Source organism: Muscardinus avellanarius, assembly GCF_963383645.1.
Source record: "Muscardinus avellanarius genome assembly, chromosome: 8".
In the NCBI taxonomy this organism is placed as follows: domain Eukaryota; kingdom Metazoa; phylum Chordata; class Mammalia; order Rodentia; family Gliridae; genus Muscardinus; species Muscardinus avellanarius.
Window position 1 is genome coordinate 108964335 of NC_137794.1, and position 19492 is coordinate 108983826.

Below are 19492 nucleotides of genomic sequence, written 5' to 3' on the forward strand. Positions count from 1 at the left end.
CCGGGGCAGTGATGGTTTGCAAACTATAGACATCACGCAGGTCACTTGGCTTAATTTAATGTGTTTGTATTTAGTGCTGGCCACATGCCGAGCTAGAAGGATAACTGGGAAGGATTCCTGCCCTTAGAGTCACCTGGCGAAAAAGAAACAAGTCCGCAGATCATTGCAAGAAGCACCTTGATATCAGAGGCGTGGTCCAGAGGCCCCAGCCAGCTAACTCATTTTTTTCCAGAACCTTCTAGGTGTTCCATCCACCGCTGGCCAGAGTGTACCATTCGGGCACTTTTGTGGAGAAGAACACCTCCTGCTCCCTCTCTCTTTTTTTCTTTTAATACTGGAGATGGAACCCAGGGGCATTCTACCTCTCAGCTGCCAGCTACACCCCAGCCCTATTTTATTTTTTATTTTAAAACAGGGTCTCACTAAAGTGCGGAGGGAGGGCTTCACTAAGTTGCTGAGGCTGACCATAAGCCTGTGATCCTTCTGTCTTGACCTCTCACCTATTTTATTTTTTACTTTAATAACAACAGGGTCTCATAAGTTGCTGAGACTGGCCTCCAACCTGTGGTCCTCCTGTCTCAGCCTCCCAAGTACTGGATTACAGGCCTGTGCCACCATGTCTGACTTCCTCATTCTTTATTTAAAAAAAAAAAATCCCTACAGAGATGCCACAGTAGGCCAACCACTCCCTTCTAGCAGAGCATGGGCTTCAGAATCAAGCCATGTAGCAGCAGTTCCACAGTGGTCCTTTAAAGACCCCATTGTCCGACCCCCACATACCCCTGCCACCTCCAGTACACAAGACACCCCATTCTGTTTCTCCACACAGAAAATACACTAGCTAACCTCCAGTAACAGCAGTTTGAAACTTCTAGGTTGCCCTGGTTGCATGGAACTAGTCTTCCCAGCCACCAGGGTCCCTCTCATCCTCCAGAGCCCTGCCCTGGGCCTCCCAGCCAGTTACTGCCTCACTTGGGTCCCTGGGAGTCCTCTCATGTGTGTCAGCTGTGGCCACCTGCTCAGCTCGTGCCCAGGTCTTGTCTACTCCTCTGGCTCTGAGGTTCAGAACTACCCCAGCCACTCCTCTGAGCACACTCAGGACAGAAGGAATCCTCTCATATGTGGGATGTCTAGAGCCACATATGGGGAGATTTTGAGAACCTCACCTGTGTGACTTTGAACACCTTACTTACTCAAACACATGTCCTCCTGGTAGGAAATAGATGTTTTTTTTGTTTTGCTTTGTTTTGTTTTGATGGTACTGGGGTTCCTGGAAACCCTTCTACCTCCGGGTTACACTCCCAGACCTATTTTTATATTTTTATTTGGAAACAGGGTTTCTTAAGCCAGTGTGGCTGGCTTCGAACCTGCCCGATCCTCCTGTCTCCACCTCCCAAGTGCAGGGATTACAAGCGTGCGCCACCACTCCCGGCAGTAAATAGGTTTAATCAGTCGTTTGACAAAGATTTATGAAGCTTAAAGCCTAATCAATATTTCAGCGGGTTAAAAATAAGTAAAACTAGGGTGATTTCGGATACAGGTGGGCAGCCCTGCCATGACTTGCTGTGGATTGGAGGTGGAGCAGGAGAAACTGAGTTAGGAAGGTGGGCTGGGTTCTGGGTTGAGGCTCATGTTGGAGGAGGGGTGACATGAATGTCTCGGGGTCCGAGATGCCAATCAGGCCTTCAGCGGGAGCTGGTCACTCTAGGTAGTAGACAGCCATGCAGACATCATCAGGGTAGCACTGGCAGTGGAACCTTGGACTTAAAACATTTCCCAAGGAAAGAGAGAGAGGGTGGAGAAGAGCAAAGGTGCGGGCTAGGCCTAAAAGAAGGCACTCAGGGGTGGCAGAGAATGTGGGGATGGGTGTAGGGGCAGGTGGGAGGCTCCACTTGGTCCCTTCACCCATCCTGGGTCCCATGCTGGACAGGTCCAAAGAGGTCCTGAGGTCTCAGAGCCACTGACCACCAGGAGCTCAGCACATGAGAAACGTTGGAAGAATTACTCGTGGCACCTGCGGTTTTAGTGGGATTTTGTCAGCCAAGAATGTTTCAGCAAGGCCAGTTTCCACATGGAAACACTTCCCAGCTGGGGCTGCTGGAGAACCAGTATCCTCAGCCACCCTGAGCCTCGCTGGATCCCCAGAGGCCTCCCAGACCCATGAGCACAGCTTGCCACCACACCTGCTCCTGTCTGAAGTCACTGTGCTCGGATGGTAGCCACAGCAGTGTGGCATCGTTACCATTAAGCTTCCTGAAGCCAGCGTGGTGGTAATCCCAGTACTTGAGAGGCTGAGACAGGAGGACCGCAGGTTCCAGGAGAGCCTCGGCAGTGTAGTGAGACTCAGCAACCTCACTCAGGAGATGAGTGATTTGTGACACACGTGACCTCCTAGAAGGTCATGACACTGACTGCCTTGCCTAGCTCTGTCTTATTTGTATGGCTACACTCCTTAGAGCCTTCTCTGTATTTTTGTTTTGTTTACAATAGTGGGGGTCAAACTCAAGGATATTCTACTTCCGAGCTAGACCTCTAGCTCTAGTTTATTTATTTCTTGAAACAGGGTCTCACTAAGTTATTAAGATCCTCACTAAGTTCCTGAGGTTAGTCTTAAACCTTCGATCCTCCTGTCTCAAACCTCCCAAGTACTGAGATTACCAGCATGCACCACCACACCCAGCTCTGTATGTTTTTATAGTGACCATAGATAGATAAAATATGCTAAGTGGGTAGAAGGTAAGCTTAGCAAAGAGCCTGAGTCAATGCTTAGTGGAATGCTGAGCGTTCTCCTCCCCAGAGAGGGTGAAATGACACTGAGCCGCCCTTCCCAGTGGAAGCTCTGCCGAGTGGTAAAGAAAAGCCCTGTGCCATCACTTGGGAGGGGAGGGAGAAAGCACAAACGTGTTACAGACTGTGTGTGAGCGACCCCAGCTTGGGTCTGCACCCAGGGTACGTGGAGTGACGGCCACTCGTGTGCCCAAGCCCAGCATTCTGCCCTAGCACCAGAGGCGAGGTGCACAATGGGAATCGGGGCAGCTCCAGAAGACCCTGCCTCGAGTTGTGGCACGTGGCTTCTGAGCCGGCCCGGCCCTGCGAGCGATCTCTCCTCTCTCAAGCGTAAGCTTGCTCAGCTGTGAAACAGGACAACGTCACCATCTTCCTAGTAGGAATGTTTGAAGGCCAAATGCATTTAATGCATATGGTTAGTTCATCTGAAAGAGTTATGACCGGGATGGGAGGACACAGGATTGTCTCTGTGTCTTGTTCCAGACCCCTCGACCTCTCTCCATGGCTGTTAACAACGTCAGGCAGTCGCCCAATGGCAAATCTCGCCCCAGCCCAGCCCAACGCTTTCTCTTAGATGATATTGGCACCATCTTAAGGGGGAAATGTTTTGTAAATGCAAAGTTTCTTTTAGGCAGACTCTTTTTTTTTTTTTTTGGTGGTACTGGGGTTCCTGGAAGCCCTTCTACTTCTGGGCTACACTCCCAGACCTATTTTTACATTTTTTTTATTTGGAAACAGGGTCTCCTAAGCCAGCGCGCGTGGCTGGCTTCGAACCTGCGCGATCCTCCTGTCTCAGCCTCCCAAGCGCGGGGATTACAAGCGTGCGCCACCACGCCCGGCTTTAGGCAGACTCTTGATTTCTCTAATTCTAGTGAGAATTGTAGTCCTATTTATTTATTTATTTATATTCCCTTTTTGGTGGTGCTGGGGATTGAACCCAGGGCCTCGGGCATGCCGGGCAAGCATTGTACCCAACTCCCCAGCCCTGTACGCCTATCTCCTTCAGTGAACATTTCAGAAGAACACACCCACTTGGTTTTTTAAAACACCTAAGTTCTGTTGAAAAAATAATTACATTTTTGGAATGCCTCGATACTAATAAGCATCTCTCTGAGTGGTTAATTTGGAGATATATAATGTGATATTGCTTTATAACAGTTATCAGAGTGTGGGGGAAGGGGCTACCTCGTTAAAAAGCCATGTTATTAATTGATCTCTGCTTTCCTTTTTCTTTCTGCCTCTCATTTCAGAACGGTTTGATCACCACTGTCCCTGGGTAGGCAACTGTGTGGGGAAAAGAAACTACAGATTTTTTTATATGTTCATTTTATCCCTGTCTTTTCTGACAGTCTTTATATTTGCATTCGTTATCACCCACGTCATTCTTCGTAAGTATGCTGGCGAAATCAGATTACGTATGTAACCATTTGCCTGACTCTGGTTTTCTGATTTAATTTTGATTTGATATTTTGGTCATTTCGGGCTTTCTCTTCCTTCTCTTCCCCTTTCCCCTCCTCACTTCCGCCTGCTTCCTCTCCGTTTCACACTCCCTCCATCCCTCTTCATCCCACCCTCTTCCCCCACCCCATCCTCCCCAGCAATTTCCTGGGTCACACCTGGACCAGGTGTTGCTTCCAATAACAAGACTCTCCTGTGATACACCTGTCCCTCTTCCAAACTCTGTGACTTCTGCTAAGGGATCCTCTAAAAAAATCATCGCCAAATTCTGCACAGAGGACCGTGTGCCACAGTGATAATCATTGAATGGCAGAGCCTGTTTCCTTAACAGGGCATCTGCTCCCACAGGAAGTCACCCTCCCCAGGACAAATGTCTGGGGATACAGACCGTGTTTCCTTGTACACACACATCTATACATGTTTAAAATATACATCTGATGAGACGTTTTGTTATCTGCTAGGACATGAACCCTTACCATAGAAAAGAAACAACTTTATTAAAAGTTAGATTAGGCTGTAAATGATGTGAATGTATTTGCATAAGCACATGGCATGTTTTCACTTCCCGTTCCTAAGATCATAACTCTGAGTTTCTTTTGTCTCCTGGTCCTTCACCTTCCTGCCACAGGGAGTAATGAGAAGAAGGAAGGTAATTGGCGTAGAACTATAAATTCAGCCCTTCAAGCTTCGATCATGCGCCATTAGCAACAGTAAACCCCCTCCCCATCCACATGCTTGAAGTAAAGCACCCACTAGTGAGTGCCCCCCCCCGCCCCGCATGCTTCCAGAAGCATCTGAAAGCAGGCCTGGCTTCCTTCCCACGCCCCTCTGAAGCACAACTGGAACCCACAGGAGCCCCCTGCTCCTTGGGTGGGTCTGTGTGCGGGCTGGGGGAGTGGGGGTACAGAACGATTTGCATCACCTCTATCAGCTCATCCAAATGCTCGTAGATATTTTAAGTCCTAATTCCCATTCCTTCTGACTCCTTTTGTCCAAATGGGACACAGATTTGTAATACATGCCTGGTGGCCCTAACCCAGCGGGCTTGCCAGAGTCCACTTATGCGCCTTGGAGTCGGCTTCAGGCCGGCTGAGGCTGGGCTGCGGGTGGCTGGCTCTGCAGAAGCTTCTTCTCAGAGTCCCAGTATGGCAAAATCTGAGCCGGGGTCCTACCTGTGGATACACAGACCAAAGAAGCAGAGAGAAACTGCTTTGTGGAGCTGTGCGTTGTCTTCAGAGACGCAAGTGTTGACACAAATGAGAGTATTAAGTACACACACACACACACACACACACACACACACACACACACACGGCATCGACAAGTAGCATCTTCACCTCACGTTCTCATACATACCTGGCAGGTCTAAGTGCCTCCACACACACCACTGCGCTGTGCTGATGGCTGGCCCCACGTCCTGGATATCAACGGCCAGTGTTCACGTGCTCATTTACATACATGGGCTCCAGCACACAGCCACACACGGGCTCACGCACTCACACCCTTCACACACACTCATGCTCACTCACAGCGAAGCCTGTCGCCAGCCACACAGTTAGGTTGCGATGTGCATTTCTCACATTTGCTGAAGCCGCCCCCACCCTGGCTCCAGCTACCCGGAGGTTACGTAGTTCATTCTTAAGTTTTGCTTATCTAATCTACTACCAAAAGAAATTAGAATTTTTCAGCCTGCGGGGTATGTTTTGGACAAAAGGAAACAAAACTTTCTCTTTCCCCTTGTTCTGCAACCCCCATGAAGCAGCCCCCTACCCAACTGGCCTGGCACGTGATGCTTTCCAAGGACAGAGGATTCCGTGATCCCTACCTCCCCCTGAGACAGGCGACACTGGCAGAGCAGAGCGCTGCTGAGGGCAGCTGGGGGCCACCACCAGGGCTCAGAGCAGGGAGAGAATTCTGTGCCTGCCTCAGTGGCAGGCAGTGGGCCAGCGGGAGTGGGAATTCAATGAAGGATGTGGAGCCCAGCCCCCTTGTCAGTCACAGGGGCCCAGGTCTCTGCCGTTGCTAACTCCTGCCCTGCAGCCAGGCCAGTTCAACAGCACAGCGGAGCAGCAGCCCCATGTGTCACCAGTTTCCAGGCACACTCATGCTGCACAAGAGTGAGATTGTGTCCTCTGAAGCAAGGTGACCTCATACAGTACCTCGTGGTCACCCAAGGTGGGCCTGTCAAGTCCTCCTCCAAAAAGCCTTTGTTTTTTAAATGAGTGATGTCAAAACATAAAACAAAAATTGCTTTTCATCAGATACTTTTGAACTCGAGCCCTTAAAGAAATGTTTTCTTGCACAGACAAGCTCATCTTAAAATGTCTTAAACCCAAAAAGAATTGGTAATAAACTTCAGCTTTCGGACTTTGTTTACTCTGGATGCGGAGAAGGATGTCTATGTCATCTTTAGCCAAGTCTACAGAACTTCTAGGGTCAAACGTTAACAAGTTTGGAGAAAACAGAAGAAGGGGAAAAATAGCATACAGTATTCTGTTTTCCTATTAAAATGAAGAAAGGAGTAATCAGAACTATAATTTATGGGAAAGTATGCAGACATCCATCTGCTTTTATTGAAACAATATCTTGCAGATGTTGCGTCTAATTATGAATCTGCTATTTTCTTGTTGAGTAACTTTAGTGGAATCTCAATCTTCCATCAGTAAATGGGGTGCTTGGCACTTACAAAATAGAATTATTTCGTTTATTTCTAGACACCTATTATTTTTATGTAGATGAAAGCATGAGGCTGTTTGTTCTGGAGGTAAAATTATGAATACTGAACATGGCTTTCATCCCCACAGGTTCACAGCAAACAGGATTCCTCAATGCCCTGAAGGACAGCCCGGCAAGATATCCTTTCTGATGATTCCATGTGGATCTGCTCATGTGTATTTCCCTGACATCTGCATGCTTCCTCCTCTTATTTGGCTTTTCTTCTCATAAATCTTACTCTTTTTCCTTCTGCAAAGCACCCAAGAGTTCCCTGAAGCTCACATGATGAATGGCATCTGTACATGAGTATCTCTTGGTGACCTTGCTCTTCAGCAAGAACGCCAAGGGTAAATTCTTGCCCAGCCCCAGAAACCAGCCTTGACTGCTGGGAGATGAGGTTGGGCTGGGCAGAAGCAGGGCGCGAGCTGTGCCTGGTCTCCTTTACTAGGCGGGTGGTCCAGACAAACCATTCATGAACGCACATGCGTGGTTCTGTTGCTGGCTCTGAGTCACTGGGAGAGATGCCAGACCCGCTGGGTAAATGGTGTCTGGGGTGCAGTTTGGCGTTCTTTTGGGAAACAGAGATGGAGCCCCTTTTTACCACCCCAAAGGAACTGAAGATAGCCAACGTCAAGTCATTTGAATCAGTGAGAACTATCTTCTGTCCTCCCCAACAGAATAGATGAGCCCTACCATCAACATTGTGAGTCTTGAAAGAAAAATGTCCATCCACTGAATACTTGATTAGGCTTCAGCTTGAATGGCCCTGGGTTTACACTGACTGCTGTGGGGTCCTCCACCTGGACCCGCTGACCTGGCTCCGTGGACCCGTTCTCTCTTCTTCATGTAACTGGGGAAACTGCATTTGACTCCTCATTGCTCTCACAAGTGACTTTTATAACTAGGAATGGAACCCAGGCCCTTGCACATACTGGGCAAGTGCTCTACCACTGAGCTACATCTCCAGCCTGTTATCACCTACTTCTCCCCCCCCCTTTGGTATGGGGGATTGAACCCAGGGGTTTTCTACCTCCAAGCTATACCCCCAGCCCTATTTTTTTTTATTATTTTGAAATAGCAGTCTCGCTAAGTTGCTGAGGCTGGACTTGAGCCTGTGATCCCCCTGTCTCAGCCTTCCAACTACTGGGGTTACAGGCGTGTGCCTCCACACCCGGCTGTGTCCCTCCACACCCCTGTGTCCTGTCCCATCTTAAAGCCGTCCTTTCTGAAAGGAGACAGGCTTTCCAGGGAATCGGATGCCTCATGAAACCTGCAGGCCATCAAGCAGGGGAGCCGAGACGGTTTTCTGACATCACACACTCACAACAGCTGACCTCTGATCAGCAGCCGCGCTGCCCAACGCTCGTCCTCTCTGGACAGTCTGTCAACAGTAGGGATCTGTAAAGGGCCGAGTTCTCAACACTGGAGGGTAATTGCCTGAGCTAAGGGCTACCGTCTACTATAATGGTCACAAGTGACCGCTGCCAACTGCTCTCGGGCAAGAACATAACTAATATTTTTAGGCTTTCAGTGGCTGTACACCTGATCTCCTGGCCAAGGTATAAAATTATTTTGCTGAGATATCAGGGTGCAGGCAAAGCTTTCTCCTGGTGGATTTATTCTGCAAAATAGCCAACAATGTCATTGAGATTAGTGAAAGAGATTAGAAACAACGGTGACTAACAACCAAGACACCTTAGCAGAAATATTAACTTAAATAAAAGAAACACTGATAAACTGCCAGCCCTTTATCAGGCCCCTACAAAACCCAGTAGTACTTTAGGAGAAAAGGTGTGTGGGGGGGCTCACAATGAGGAAGCCTAGAGGGGTGGTTGTAGAACCTCAGGGTAGCCTTGGGGAGGGGCGAGAGGGGAAAGTCACAGACTGCTGCGGTTTGAGGGGGTTCAGAGGGCTGCTCCCCACACTGCACCAGCCCTGCCCTGCCTGGGGGGGGGGTGAAGAGGACCCCTGGCTACTGGGTGGAGCCTCCTGGCCTCGGGCCTCTCCCTCTCCCTCCCCTACCCCTCATCTACCCCCCTCCCATACTGCCTCCTTGGTCTTAGCATGAGAGAAGCAGAGGCCATGGGGCGAGGCCGGCTCAGGGCAGTGGACAGTGCTGGGAGCCCCCAGGGAAAGAGATGAAGGGAAAGCATCTCCAGATGGGACGGTCCCCAGCCCACCCAGCTGGGCAGGTGTGGAAGAGGAGACCCCCTCGGCAGCTCCTCCCTGAAAGTCACTTTCTTGTGAAACCTGCAGGCAGCAAGGTCAAGGGCAACCTGCGAAGGCCTTGGAAGCAGATTCAAGGTGAAGGCCAGCTCCAGGGTGTCAGGGCAGGAGTGAGCTGGAGCAGGAACACCCCAGGGCCTCTCCACAAACAGCTGCTCTATGGTGCTCGAGCAACTGGGCTCTGACTTGGACATCTGAACTCAGAATAAGCCTTAGATACCCTGGAAAAGGTCCGAAGTGGGGACGGGGTCAGAAGAAGCTACACCTGCTACCCAGAAGTCAGGAAGGGCTGTGACCAAGGGCCTGGAAAGTGCGTGAGTCCAGCCAGGAAGTGCGGACAAGAGGGGAGCCAGGGAGTTCCTGAGCCAGCCCGGAGGCAGATGCAAGATCCAAGCCCAACATTATGTCTGCTCTCTGAAAAAGCTCAGCAGCCTGCTGGGCAACAGAATGGGGCAGGACACCCAGTCTGCCCTTGTCCACATGAGCTCTTACAGACTGCAGAGGCGCTGTGATAGCCAGATCTTGGTGGGCAGAGGGTTGTGTGCAACATTGGAGAGGGTCCCTTCATCCCTGGGACGAGGGGGACCTGGACAATTTTTGGCTTGCACGTGGCATCATCAGGCCTAGCTTTCTTTCTCCTCCTCTTCCTCCTCCTCTTCCTCCTCCTCCTCTTCCTCTTCCTCCTCCTCTTCCTCTTCTTCCTCCTCCTCCTCTTCCTCCTCCTCTTCCTCTTCCTTCTCTTCCTCTTCCTCTTGCTCCTCTTCTTCCTCCTCCTCCTCCTCTTCCTCCTCCTCCTTCTCTTCCTCTTCCTCTTTCTCTTCCTCCTCCTCGTTCCTCTCCTCCTCCTTCCTCCCCTCCTCTTCTTACTCTTTCTCTTTCTCCTCCTCCTCCTCCTTCTCCTCCTCTTCCTCTTCCTTATCTTCCTCTTGCTCCTCCTCCTCCTTCTCCTCCTCTTCCTCCTCTTCTTCCTCCTCTTCCTCTTCCTCTTCCTCCTCCTTCCTCTTCCTCCTCCTTCCTCTTCCTCCTCCTTCTCCTCTTCTCCTCCTCTTCCTCCTCCTCTTTCCTCCTCTTTCCTCCTCTTCCTCCTCCTCTTCCTCCTCCTTTCTCTTCCTCTTCCTCTTGCTCCTCTTCCTCCTCCTCCTCTTCCTCCTCCTTCCTCTTCCTCCTCCTTCTCCTCTTCCTTCTCCTCCTCTTCCTCCTCCTCTTTCTTCCTCTTGCTCCTCTTCCTCCTCCTCCTCTTCCTCCTCCTCCTTCTCTTCCTATTCCTCTTGCTCCTTTTCCTCCTCCTTCTCCTCTTCCTCCTCCTCCTTCTCTTCTTCTTCCTCTCTCCTCCTCCTCCTCCTCGTTCCTCTCCTCCTCCTTCTCCTCTTACTCTTCCTCTTTCTCCTCCTCCTCCTCCTCCTCTTCCTCCTCCTCCTTCTCTTCCTATTCCTCTTGCTCCTCTTCCTCCTCCTTCTCCTCTTCCTCCTCCTTCTCCTCTTCCTCCTCCTCCTTCTCTTCCTCTTCCTCTCTCCTCCTCCTTGTTCCTCTCCTCCTCCTTCTCCTCTTACTCTTCCTCTTTCTCCTCCTCCTCCTCCTCCTTCTTCATATTCATCTTGCAGCACAGAATATGATGGAGTGAAATAATCTGCAGAGGAAAGGCCCCCAGGATGCATACCAGTGGCCAGGGGACAGCTCCGTGGGGAGAAGCAGGCCGCTGCCATGGGCAGGAGGAGGGCAAGATGTAGAGCTAATTTTGAGGTTTCCTCCAGGGAAGCCTTGGAGAGCAAGGGTAACATGGAAAGAAGAGATAGCTGGCACTGGATTGGGGAGGAAACAGGAGTTCTGTGTGAGTTACGTTTAAAAGAACTTTAAAGATCACATGTATGTGTGCCTGCACATCGGTACAGCGGCTTTAGGGTTCTCTGTAGTTAGCTGCATTTAAGATGGAAGGAAGAAAAATCGTGCACTTGAGAAGCAGAAGGTTGCAACCTCATAGGACATGCCAGCAGTCGGGTGGGTCCGGAGATCCTCAAGGAAAACCCCTGAGACAGGGATCCCGGCATCCATAATTACTTCAGTACAGGGTGGCATTAGTGCCCCATTAAAGGGATTGCAGTCATTTTTAATCATGACTTATTGTTCAGCGCTCCCAAAATGAAAATGATTTTCTGTAGTTGGTAAATCAAATGGTAATTGATTCTGCATTTGTGGAGGCGTTCCACAGAAAGCTGTTTTATCCCTAATTTGCATTCATTGCAACACCCATCTGATGGGGACCTATGGCCACTGAATGGGCATTGTCTGTTTTAACAGAATTTAGGGGAAGGCTCCGCACGGGTACAACTGCCCGCAGAAAGACATCATGTGGCATGATGGGGAAAAAATCAAGGCAGCACAGGCCTTCTTTGGCCTGTCCATCCTGATAGCTGTTGATGCTCACAGGGACCCCAGGAAACATGAAGGACGAGTGTCCTTAGCTCTGCCCATAGCCGCATCTGGGCTGAGAAGTTAGTGAGGTCCTCAATACATGCTCCACAGTGTCACTCGGAGCCTGGTTTTCCTAGCTATAGCCCTGCTCCATGCAGGGAATGAGACACTTTTGCTGCCCCCAACCAGTCAGATGGAAAGAGTGTCTGGAAAAATAAGCATCAGATGATATCTCAAAAGTTCACAAAATCATCCAAGTACCTGGGCATGGTGGTCTATACACACCTGTAATCCCAGTACTTGGGAGGCTGAGACAGGAGGATCACAGGTTTAAGACCAGCCTCAGCAACTTAGAGCCTCAGCAACATAGCAAAACCCCAGTTCAGAATAAGAAAGGGCTGGGGTGTAGCTGGGCAGTAAACTTTCACTGTAAAGAATTTTCAATAGTTAGAAATGGCAGAGTGAAAAAAGAAGCGTTGTCCTTGACCCTCACTTCAATTTTCTGTGGGAATCCTTATCAGTTTTTCTACGTCCCTCTGGACAGTCTTCAGATGGAATATATACCTGTGGATTCCTGTACCTGTGTATGGTCAGGAGATGCCTGGCTCCTAAAAAGGACCCTACTCTCTTCACTGTTCTGCAATTTAAATTGGAGATATTTCCTGGTGATAGTTCCACATCAATATATAGCTCTACCTCATTCATTTTTTCACTGCTTTATAGAATGAAAAGACATAGCTAATGATAGTTTATTCTTCTATTGATGGGTAATTAGATTCCTTACTTTTTATCATCCAAAAAATAAGGTGGTGAATTTTTTTGTATGTAGGTCTTTGTGCACAAATGTTAGTATTTATCTGGAAATGCCAATTATTTATGGACTCTTTGAGTTGAATGTTAAGCATATTTTAAATGTCTGTGCACCTGCCAAACAGTCTCTCCCCACTGTGGTACTGGGAATTGAACCCAGGGGCATTGTACCTCTGAGCTTCACCCCCAGCCTTATTTTTGTTTTATTTGGAAACAAGGTCTGACTAAGCTGCTGAGAGTCTCACTAAATTGCTGAGGCTGTCCTCGAACCTGCAACCCTCCAGCTTCAGGCTCCCAAATACCAAGATTAAAGCCAAATGGTCTTTTATAGAGATTGTACCAATTTATTCCTCCTGGTCCCTAGAGCCTCCCTAATTCTTGATAGTATTATCATTCTTGTCATTTTGGCCAGTTTTAGGAAGAGAAAAATAACTCATTATAATTTCTGTTTTCTGTATAATAATCATGTCACACATCTCCATCTTTACTGACCTTTTGTCTAGGTGATCTACCTAACAGTGTGAGAGGGGTATTGAAGTCTCCCAGTATTATTGTATGGGGACTTTTGTGTGACTTAATGTCACAAAGAGTTTGTCTTATAAAAGTTTGGGCATAAATGTTGACTATCATTATTTCCTCTTGCTGGATTGTTGCTTTTACCAGTAGAAAATGACCTGTTTTGTCTCTTCTAATAAGCTTGGACTTGAAGTCTAACTTGTCTGATATCATAGTTGCTACTCTCACTTGTCTTCAAATTCCATTGGCATTAATGACCTTGCTCCAAGTCCTTTGCCTTTAGTTTGTTACTATCTTGTAAGATGTGTTTCATGCAGGCAGCAGACAGATGAATTCTGGTTTTTAATCCATTTTGCCACCTTATATCTTTTTATTGAAGAGTTGAGGCCATTTAGGTTCAGTGTGATTATTGAGAGATGGTTTTTAATTCCCAAAATTTTGAGTTTTAACTTCTGTTTGAGGTAGTGTTCTTTGTTTAGTTGTTTGCTTGATGGAAATTCTTGTTTCTCTGGTTCTGGCATGTATTGCTTATTTCTTCTTTGTAGTTAATCTTTTTGAATATTTTCTCTAGTGCTGATTTGGAAGATATAAATATTTTCAGCTTCTGTTTGTTTTGGAAGACATTTATTTCCCCATTTAATCTGAGAGATAGTTTTGCTGGGTAGGAAATTTTGGCCTACAAGTTGTTTTCTTTTAGAGTTTGTAATATGTTGCTCCAGGCCCTTCTGGTTTTCATGACTTGGTTTGGGAAGTCTGGAGTGATTCTAATTGGTTTGCCTCTGAATGTCACTTGGTCTTTTGTTTTTGTTGCCTTTAAGAGTCTCTCCTTGGCATCTACATTGGTCCATTTGAGTGTTATCTAGTGTGATGAACCCTTTCTCTGATCTTGTCTAGAAGAGGGTTCTATAAGTTTCCTATAACTGTGTATCAACCTCTTGTTCTGTGTTTGGAAAATTTTCTGATATAGCTTAACTTGAAAATATTGTTGATCCCTTTAGTTTCACCTTATATTTCCTCTTATGCCTATTATTCTTAGGTTAGCTCTTTTAAGATAAGCCCCTCTCTCTTTAATGTCAAATTCATGCTGTCGAATTGTTTTTTTTTTTCTAAATTATATACTATGCATCCATTTTTGGAGTGATCATCTTCTAAGAGCAAGATTCTCTTCTCCATGTGGTCTAATCTATTGTTTATAGTTTGAATTCATGCCTTCCCTTCAATAATTACATTCTTTATTTCTTTCAGACTCTCTCTAAATTCTTTTCCGAAGTCCTATATTATTTCTACAGTTATATTCCTGATTTGGCCTGGAGACCTCTGCAATTCTGTGTTGTTAGGTTCTGTTATTATGGAGTTGTGAGAGCTCATTGCTTCCTAGGTATTCCTCCTTCTCATGATTTCAAAAGTTTGTTTCTGTTGCTTTTGATAGATTTCTTTCAGTCTCTAGGTGTCAGTGGGTATATCTAAGAGCAAGTTGTGTTGTATTCAACAGTGAAGGTGGAGTGAGGAGGGAAGTGAAGTTGTAAATGGAAGAATAGGGTAAAGCCACAGATAGGATCAAACAGAATGAGAGTATGAGTTTGGTTAGGTGGTATATTATACTAGAGCTTAGAGATAGTGAATATGTAGTAGTATTCTAGTAACCAGTGTAGAGTATTTAGTATAGTGATATGAAGTGGATTTAATACAAGACAAAGAAGAAAAAAGAAAAGAAAAAAGAAAAGTGATAGAGAAGAGAGTAAGTATGTACAAGGGAAGACGCTTGGGAGAGGGGTTGGGAAGAGAGCAAACAAATAAGCATACACACTTACACAAAAGAACAAGAAACAAAAAACAAACAACAAAAATAATGCAACCCTACAAATATATGAATATTCAACAGACTGGGCCTCTGCAGTCTCTCTCTGTGCAGACACTGACCACCACCGGAACCTTTCCTGCTGCAACCCTGGTTCTCTGAATCTTTCTCAGTCTGTGGATGGCCAGTATCAATGAGGCTAGATTTAGTGTTAAGCATAGGTCACCCTCCACACTTTTCATGGATGTGGAGCCTGAGTCTCTCCCTGCATGCATAGGTAACCAGTGCCTCTGGGACCACAGAGTCTCTGTTCTCCACAGTTGGGGCTTGACTGGGCTGACTTCTCCCCATTCATCAAGATTGATTGGTCTTTGGTGATCCTGGAGATCCTACTAGTTGGATCTAGTGTTAAGCATAGATCTCCCTCCACACTTTTCATTGATGCAGGGCCTGAGTCTGTCCGAACCTCTGCTGTGTCCAACAGTGGACTCTGCCCCCACCTTCACCTGGTTGAACTGCAAAGTCTCAGACCCAGGGAGTTTATCGCACCTGTGCGAGTCCCTGGGGGCGCTGCTCTGGGTGTTCTCCTATGGGGACAGCAGGTTCACTTATAGAGTTGAGTGCTGCTCTGGGTCTCTGGGGGAGTAGTGAGCTCGGCTGCCACTGCTGCAATTTGTAGCCAGTGTTTATGCAAGAAGTACTGATGACTTACAGTTCCAATGATCTGCAGCCACTTACATCATTTCAAGTCCTTGGTTGTTTTCCTGTGAGTCTCTGGAGTCAGGTGCAGTAAGGCAAGATGGCACCACCACAGCATCATGGCCAGAGCTGTTGATGGCAGGTGGGGTTCTTTTCTGCTCTGATCAGTCTCCTAGTTTTTTTTTTTCCTGCCACCTTTTATTTATCATGTTCTTTTTAAAGTTATGGTGTTTTCTTGCTTCTGTAAGAAATCTGTTTTTGAGGCAGTGGAGATCAGGTGTCAGCAGGACTGAAATGTGCCGCTTCTCTCACTCACCATCTTCCAGGAAGTCCCCACACATCTCTTCATAGTCACTGAAATTTTCTTTTTTATCACAATGTACCAATTCATATCCTTTGCCCATTTTCCCCATTGGATTGTTTGTTCCTTCTCTATTAGCAGATAAAACTTCTGTATGTATTCTTAATAATAATAATCTCTTAAATATCTTTTGCCAATATGCTGTACCTCCTCTCTTACTGACCTTTTAACTTTACTTTTTATGCAAAGATGTGTATTAATGAATTCAGTCTATAAATATGACACTATATGACCGTAGGTTTAATCTCACATCTTCACTTCCAAAGTTATACAAATATTTTCTTTTTATTTTGTTTCTTACATTTGTACAATAATTTGTCTGTGATATAACATTGTACATGTGATATGAGCTAAAATTATTTTTCCCAAGAGCTTGGTGATATGTCCCCAAACCATTTAGTTTGTTCTAGCAGTTCTCAAATATTTTGGTCTTGGAAAATTTTACACTGTTACAAATTATTGGGGACCTCAGAACTCTATATATATATTTGTGTGTGTGTGTGTGTGTGTGTGTGTGTGTGTGTGTGTGTGTGTGTGTTTCTGTTTATCCTGGTTAAAACTAAAACTAAAACAAATTAAAACATAAGAACTCAGCCCTCTTTCAGGGTATGCTCTGGAGGAGGCCCTCACACTCCAGGAGGGAGGGAGAAAAGTGGAACTAGCAGGCACTGTTAGAAGATTGACAGAGCCGGGCGTGGTGGCGCACGCTTGTAATCCCCGCGCTTGGGAGGCAGAGACAGGAGGATCGCGCAGGTTCAAAGCCAGCCGTGCGCGCTGGCTTAGGAGACCCTGTTTCCAAAATAAAAATGTAAAAATAGGTCTGGGCGTGTAGCCCGGAGGTAGAAGGGCTTCCAGGAACCCCAGTACCACCAAAAAGAAAAAAAAAAAAAGAAGAAGAAGATTGACAGAAACATGACTTTGACCTGCATGGTCCCTGAACACACACTCTAGAGATCCTGAAAGTCCATGGGCCACACTTTGAGAACCACTGGTCTATCCATCCAGACCACTGACTTGAAGTGCCATCCTCATTCAGTATGATGGCTCAGCCCTGTCCCTCACTGCTCTCTGCCTCCAATTCCTAAGATGTGCTTGCAGACCATTTTTCCTGGCAGTATTTCCACATCCCTGCATGCCTTCTCCCTTGCTTATCTTACTGCTTGCTTACCTTGCTCCTGTCCCTTCAGGTTGCCCTCCTTCTTGTCCCCATTACAGGGCTTTGTGCCCAGCCAGCACTTCTGGGATTGCGACTCAAGGGAGAGGCATCAGTGGATCAGTGCCCTTCAAAGTCAACACCATAAACATCTAGATATTGACTTTGTACACAACCCATTGGGGCAGGGCTGAGGGATATCACAGCCACCCACAGCCAAAGAGGGCTCCTGACTTATTGGCATTGGGGGCAGATGGACAGAGGCTGGCAGTGGTGACTGCTGTCATTTGAAACCCACAAACACTCAACTGCTTATTAAATTGGTTCCCAGTGGAATTGGCTATTTTTTCCTCTCTCTTAAAAATCAGTAAATGGGTTTGGATGAATTTAAGAGAGATTTTTATTTCTCCTCATATTATGGCATAGGTATTTTCAACATTTAGCCACTGGGTTGGTGAGATGTGTTGTTTGGATATTTGTACCTCGATCTGAGAGCGGGTGTGCAGACAGTGGGCTCCCACCGCCTCTAGAGGTCCTGAATCCCTCACAAGGAGTGTTCCTAGGGCCCCCGGCAGGGGCTAGGCTCAGCCAATAGCCACCTGCCCCTCAGCAAGGCATCAGACCAACCACCTTCTGTCTTACTGGCGGGCAGGGCAGAAGCTCAGCGTTCAGCCCCAGCTCTGCTATTTCTTAAGTGAAGCTCTCCGTCGCTTTCTGCCTTGGTTCCCCCACCTGTCAGCTAGGCACAGCCTTCTCCTTGGGTTGCTCTGAGGGTAAGTGCATTCATTTATGCAAAGCCTTTGAGATGGTGCCTGGCACATTGCCAGCCAGGCCAGTCATGGTCCCAGGTGGGAGGAGGCTGTCAGCTGGGGATGGAGCAGCGAAAGTGGGCTGGGTCTGCGTCCTCTCTTGGGTTCATGTCATCTTGACACAGGTGGGACCCAACAGCAGTACTACCCTCTGCTATTGATTAAATGTTGCTGAGGCAAAGGAGATCTTTTGTTGCAATAAACCTTACAATTCCTCAGCCACTGGCCATGCCACCCCCTACTGGAGGTAGTCATTGAGTGGTGTTGGGAAGACAGCAACAGCCAGAAAATTGACAGGAGCCCTTCACTTAACCGGGACTCTCCCTAGTTTTTATATGGCTCCCATGTGTGAATGTTAGCCTGTTTCGACTTCACTGTGATTCTACTGAAATTGTCAGTGCCTCAGATAGCATTGTTACTGTTGTGATCTAAAACAACTGCCCCACAACTTAAAGGAAGGACGATTTATTGGCTCACAGTTTTTGGAGATTTCAGAGTTTTAGTGCACATCAGGCTGGGTCTCCAGAGCTCAGGGTATAGCAGCGAGAAGTAGAGAGAGAGCAGGGAGAGGAGGAACCATGTATGTACCCAAGGCCACACCCCGAGGGACCCCTTCTCAACCAAGCCCCACCTCCAACATAGCTGCCTACTTCCCATGAGGTCTTGAGGGACATTTTAGATCCAAACCATTACAGTCAGCTTTCAACTTTTTGTGACACACAAGTGATTCTGAGATTAAAGTCCATTCTGACTCTCATGTGTTCGCTGGGATCTTTTGGTTCTGTTTTTTATTCTTCTCCCCTAAACCATTTCCAGCCCCCTCCTCATGCATCACTCCTCTTTGATCTCTCTGTCTTCTCCTTTAGGCTCATTCACTCAGTAGTGCTGCTGCTTCTTGCTCTGCCCGGTTTCTCTGACTCAGTCTTCATACTGGCTTCCTCATCCTTCCCCCTAGATCCACCTCTGCTTTCCCACAGGGCAGGCTACATATCCAACCTGGGAACCTGGATCCTTTGGTCCTCTCTTGGGTGTGGGGGTCAGGGGCCCAAGGGTCTCTGTGAGGTCTGACCTGTGGGCAAGCCATTGAGAATGCCACCCTCCGTGTGTCCCATACACACACATGGCTCCCAGCATAGCCCTTTGCCACAGGGTAACCCTGGGAGAAGCAGACTTGCCCTTCTAGGTCCTCCTGACTGCTCGCTCCTCTGGGAGCACCCCTGCCCATGGCTTATCACCATGGTGAGAGCCCAGGGAGGGAAGCCTTCCATTCCATTGGTTTTGTGGCATCCCAGGTGCTGGCCAGTGGCATTCATTCATTGTGTCACAAGAGACCATGGTCCTGCACAGGGTAATGTATTCAGTTCTCTAAAAGATGCATTATCTCCCACCTGGAAAAATTGATGGTGACATATACCAGCATGATCTGTGGGCTTCTATCCACGGAAGCGTGAGGAAGACAGGAGGGTTGCCTTCATTGCTAGGCAAATGCCAAGTGTGTATTTAAGCCCCGAGGCCAGCCTTGTGATTAATAGGGTTTTTCCTCAGAAACAACTATATCTTGTGAACCAAATTATATAAACACTTGTGGGACAGGAGGATGCTCTCCCAGACTGCCACATTTTTGGTCATTTGGTCCTGTCTGTGGATGCTTGCCAAGCTGTGTCTATTGGTTGTCGCCATCCCCTGCTGTCCCGTGAGCAGGAAGTCCTGATTACCAGCAGCTGAGTACAGCTGTACATGACAGGGACTGG

General features: G+C 47.5%; 1 protein-coding gene across 2 annotated transcripts in view; it reads left to right on the forward strand.

Moving 5' to 3' along the window:
* Nucleotides 1-19492, forward strand: part of ZDHHC14 (zDHHC palmitoyltransferase 14) — a gene marked incomplete at both ends in the record, with an annotated part of 280239 nt that overhangs the window by 228973 nt on the left and 31774 nt on the right. For both annotated transcript variants that reach the window (XM_080700038.1, XM_080700039.1), the window contains 2 exons: nt 4038-4175; nt 7050-7098. In XM_080700038.1, the coding sequence (XP_080556164.1) occupies nt 4038-4175; nt 7050-7098 (187 nt within the window). The remainder of the gene's footprint in view (nt 1-4037; nt 4176-7049; nt 7099-19492) is intronic.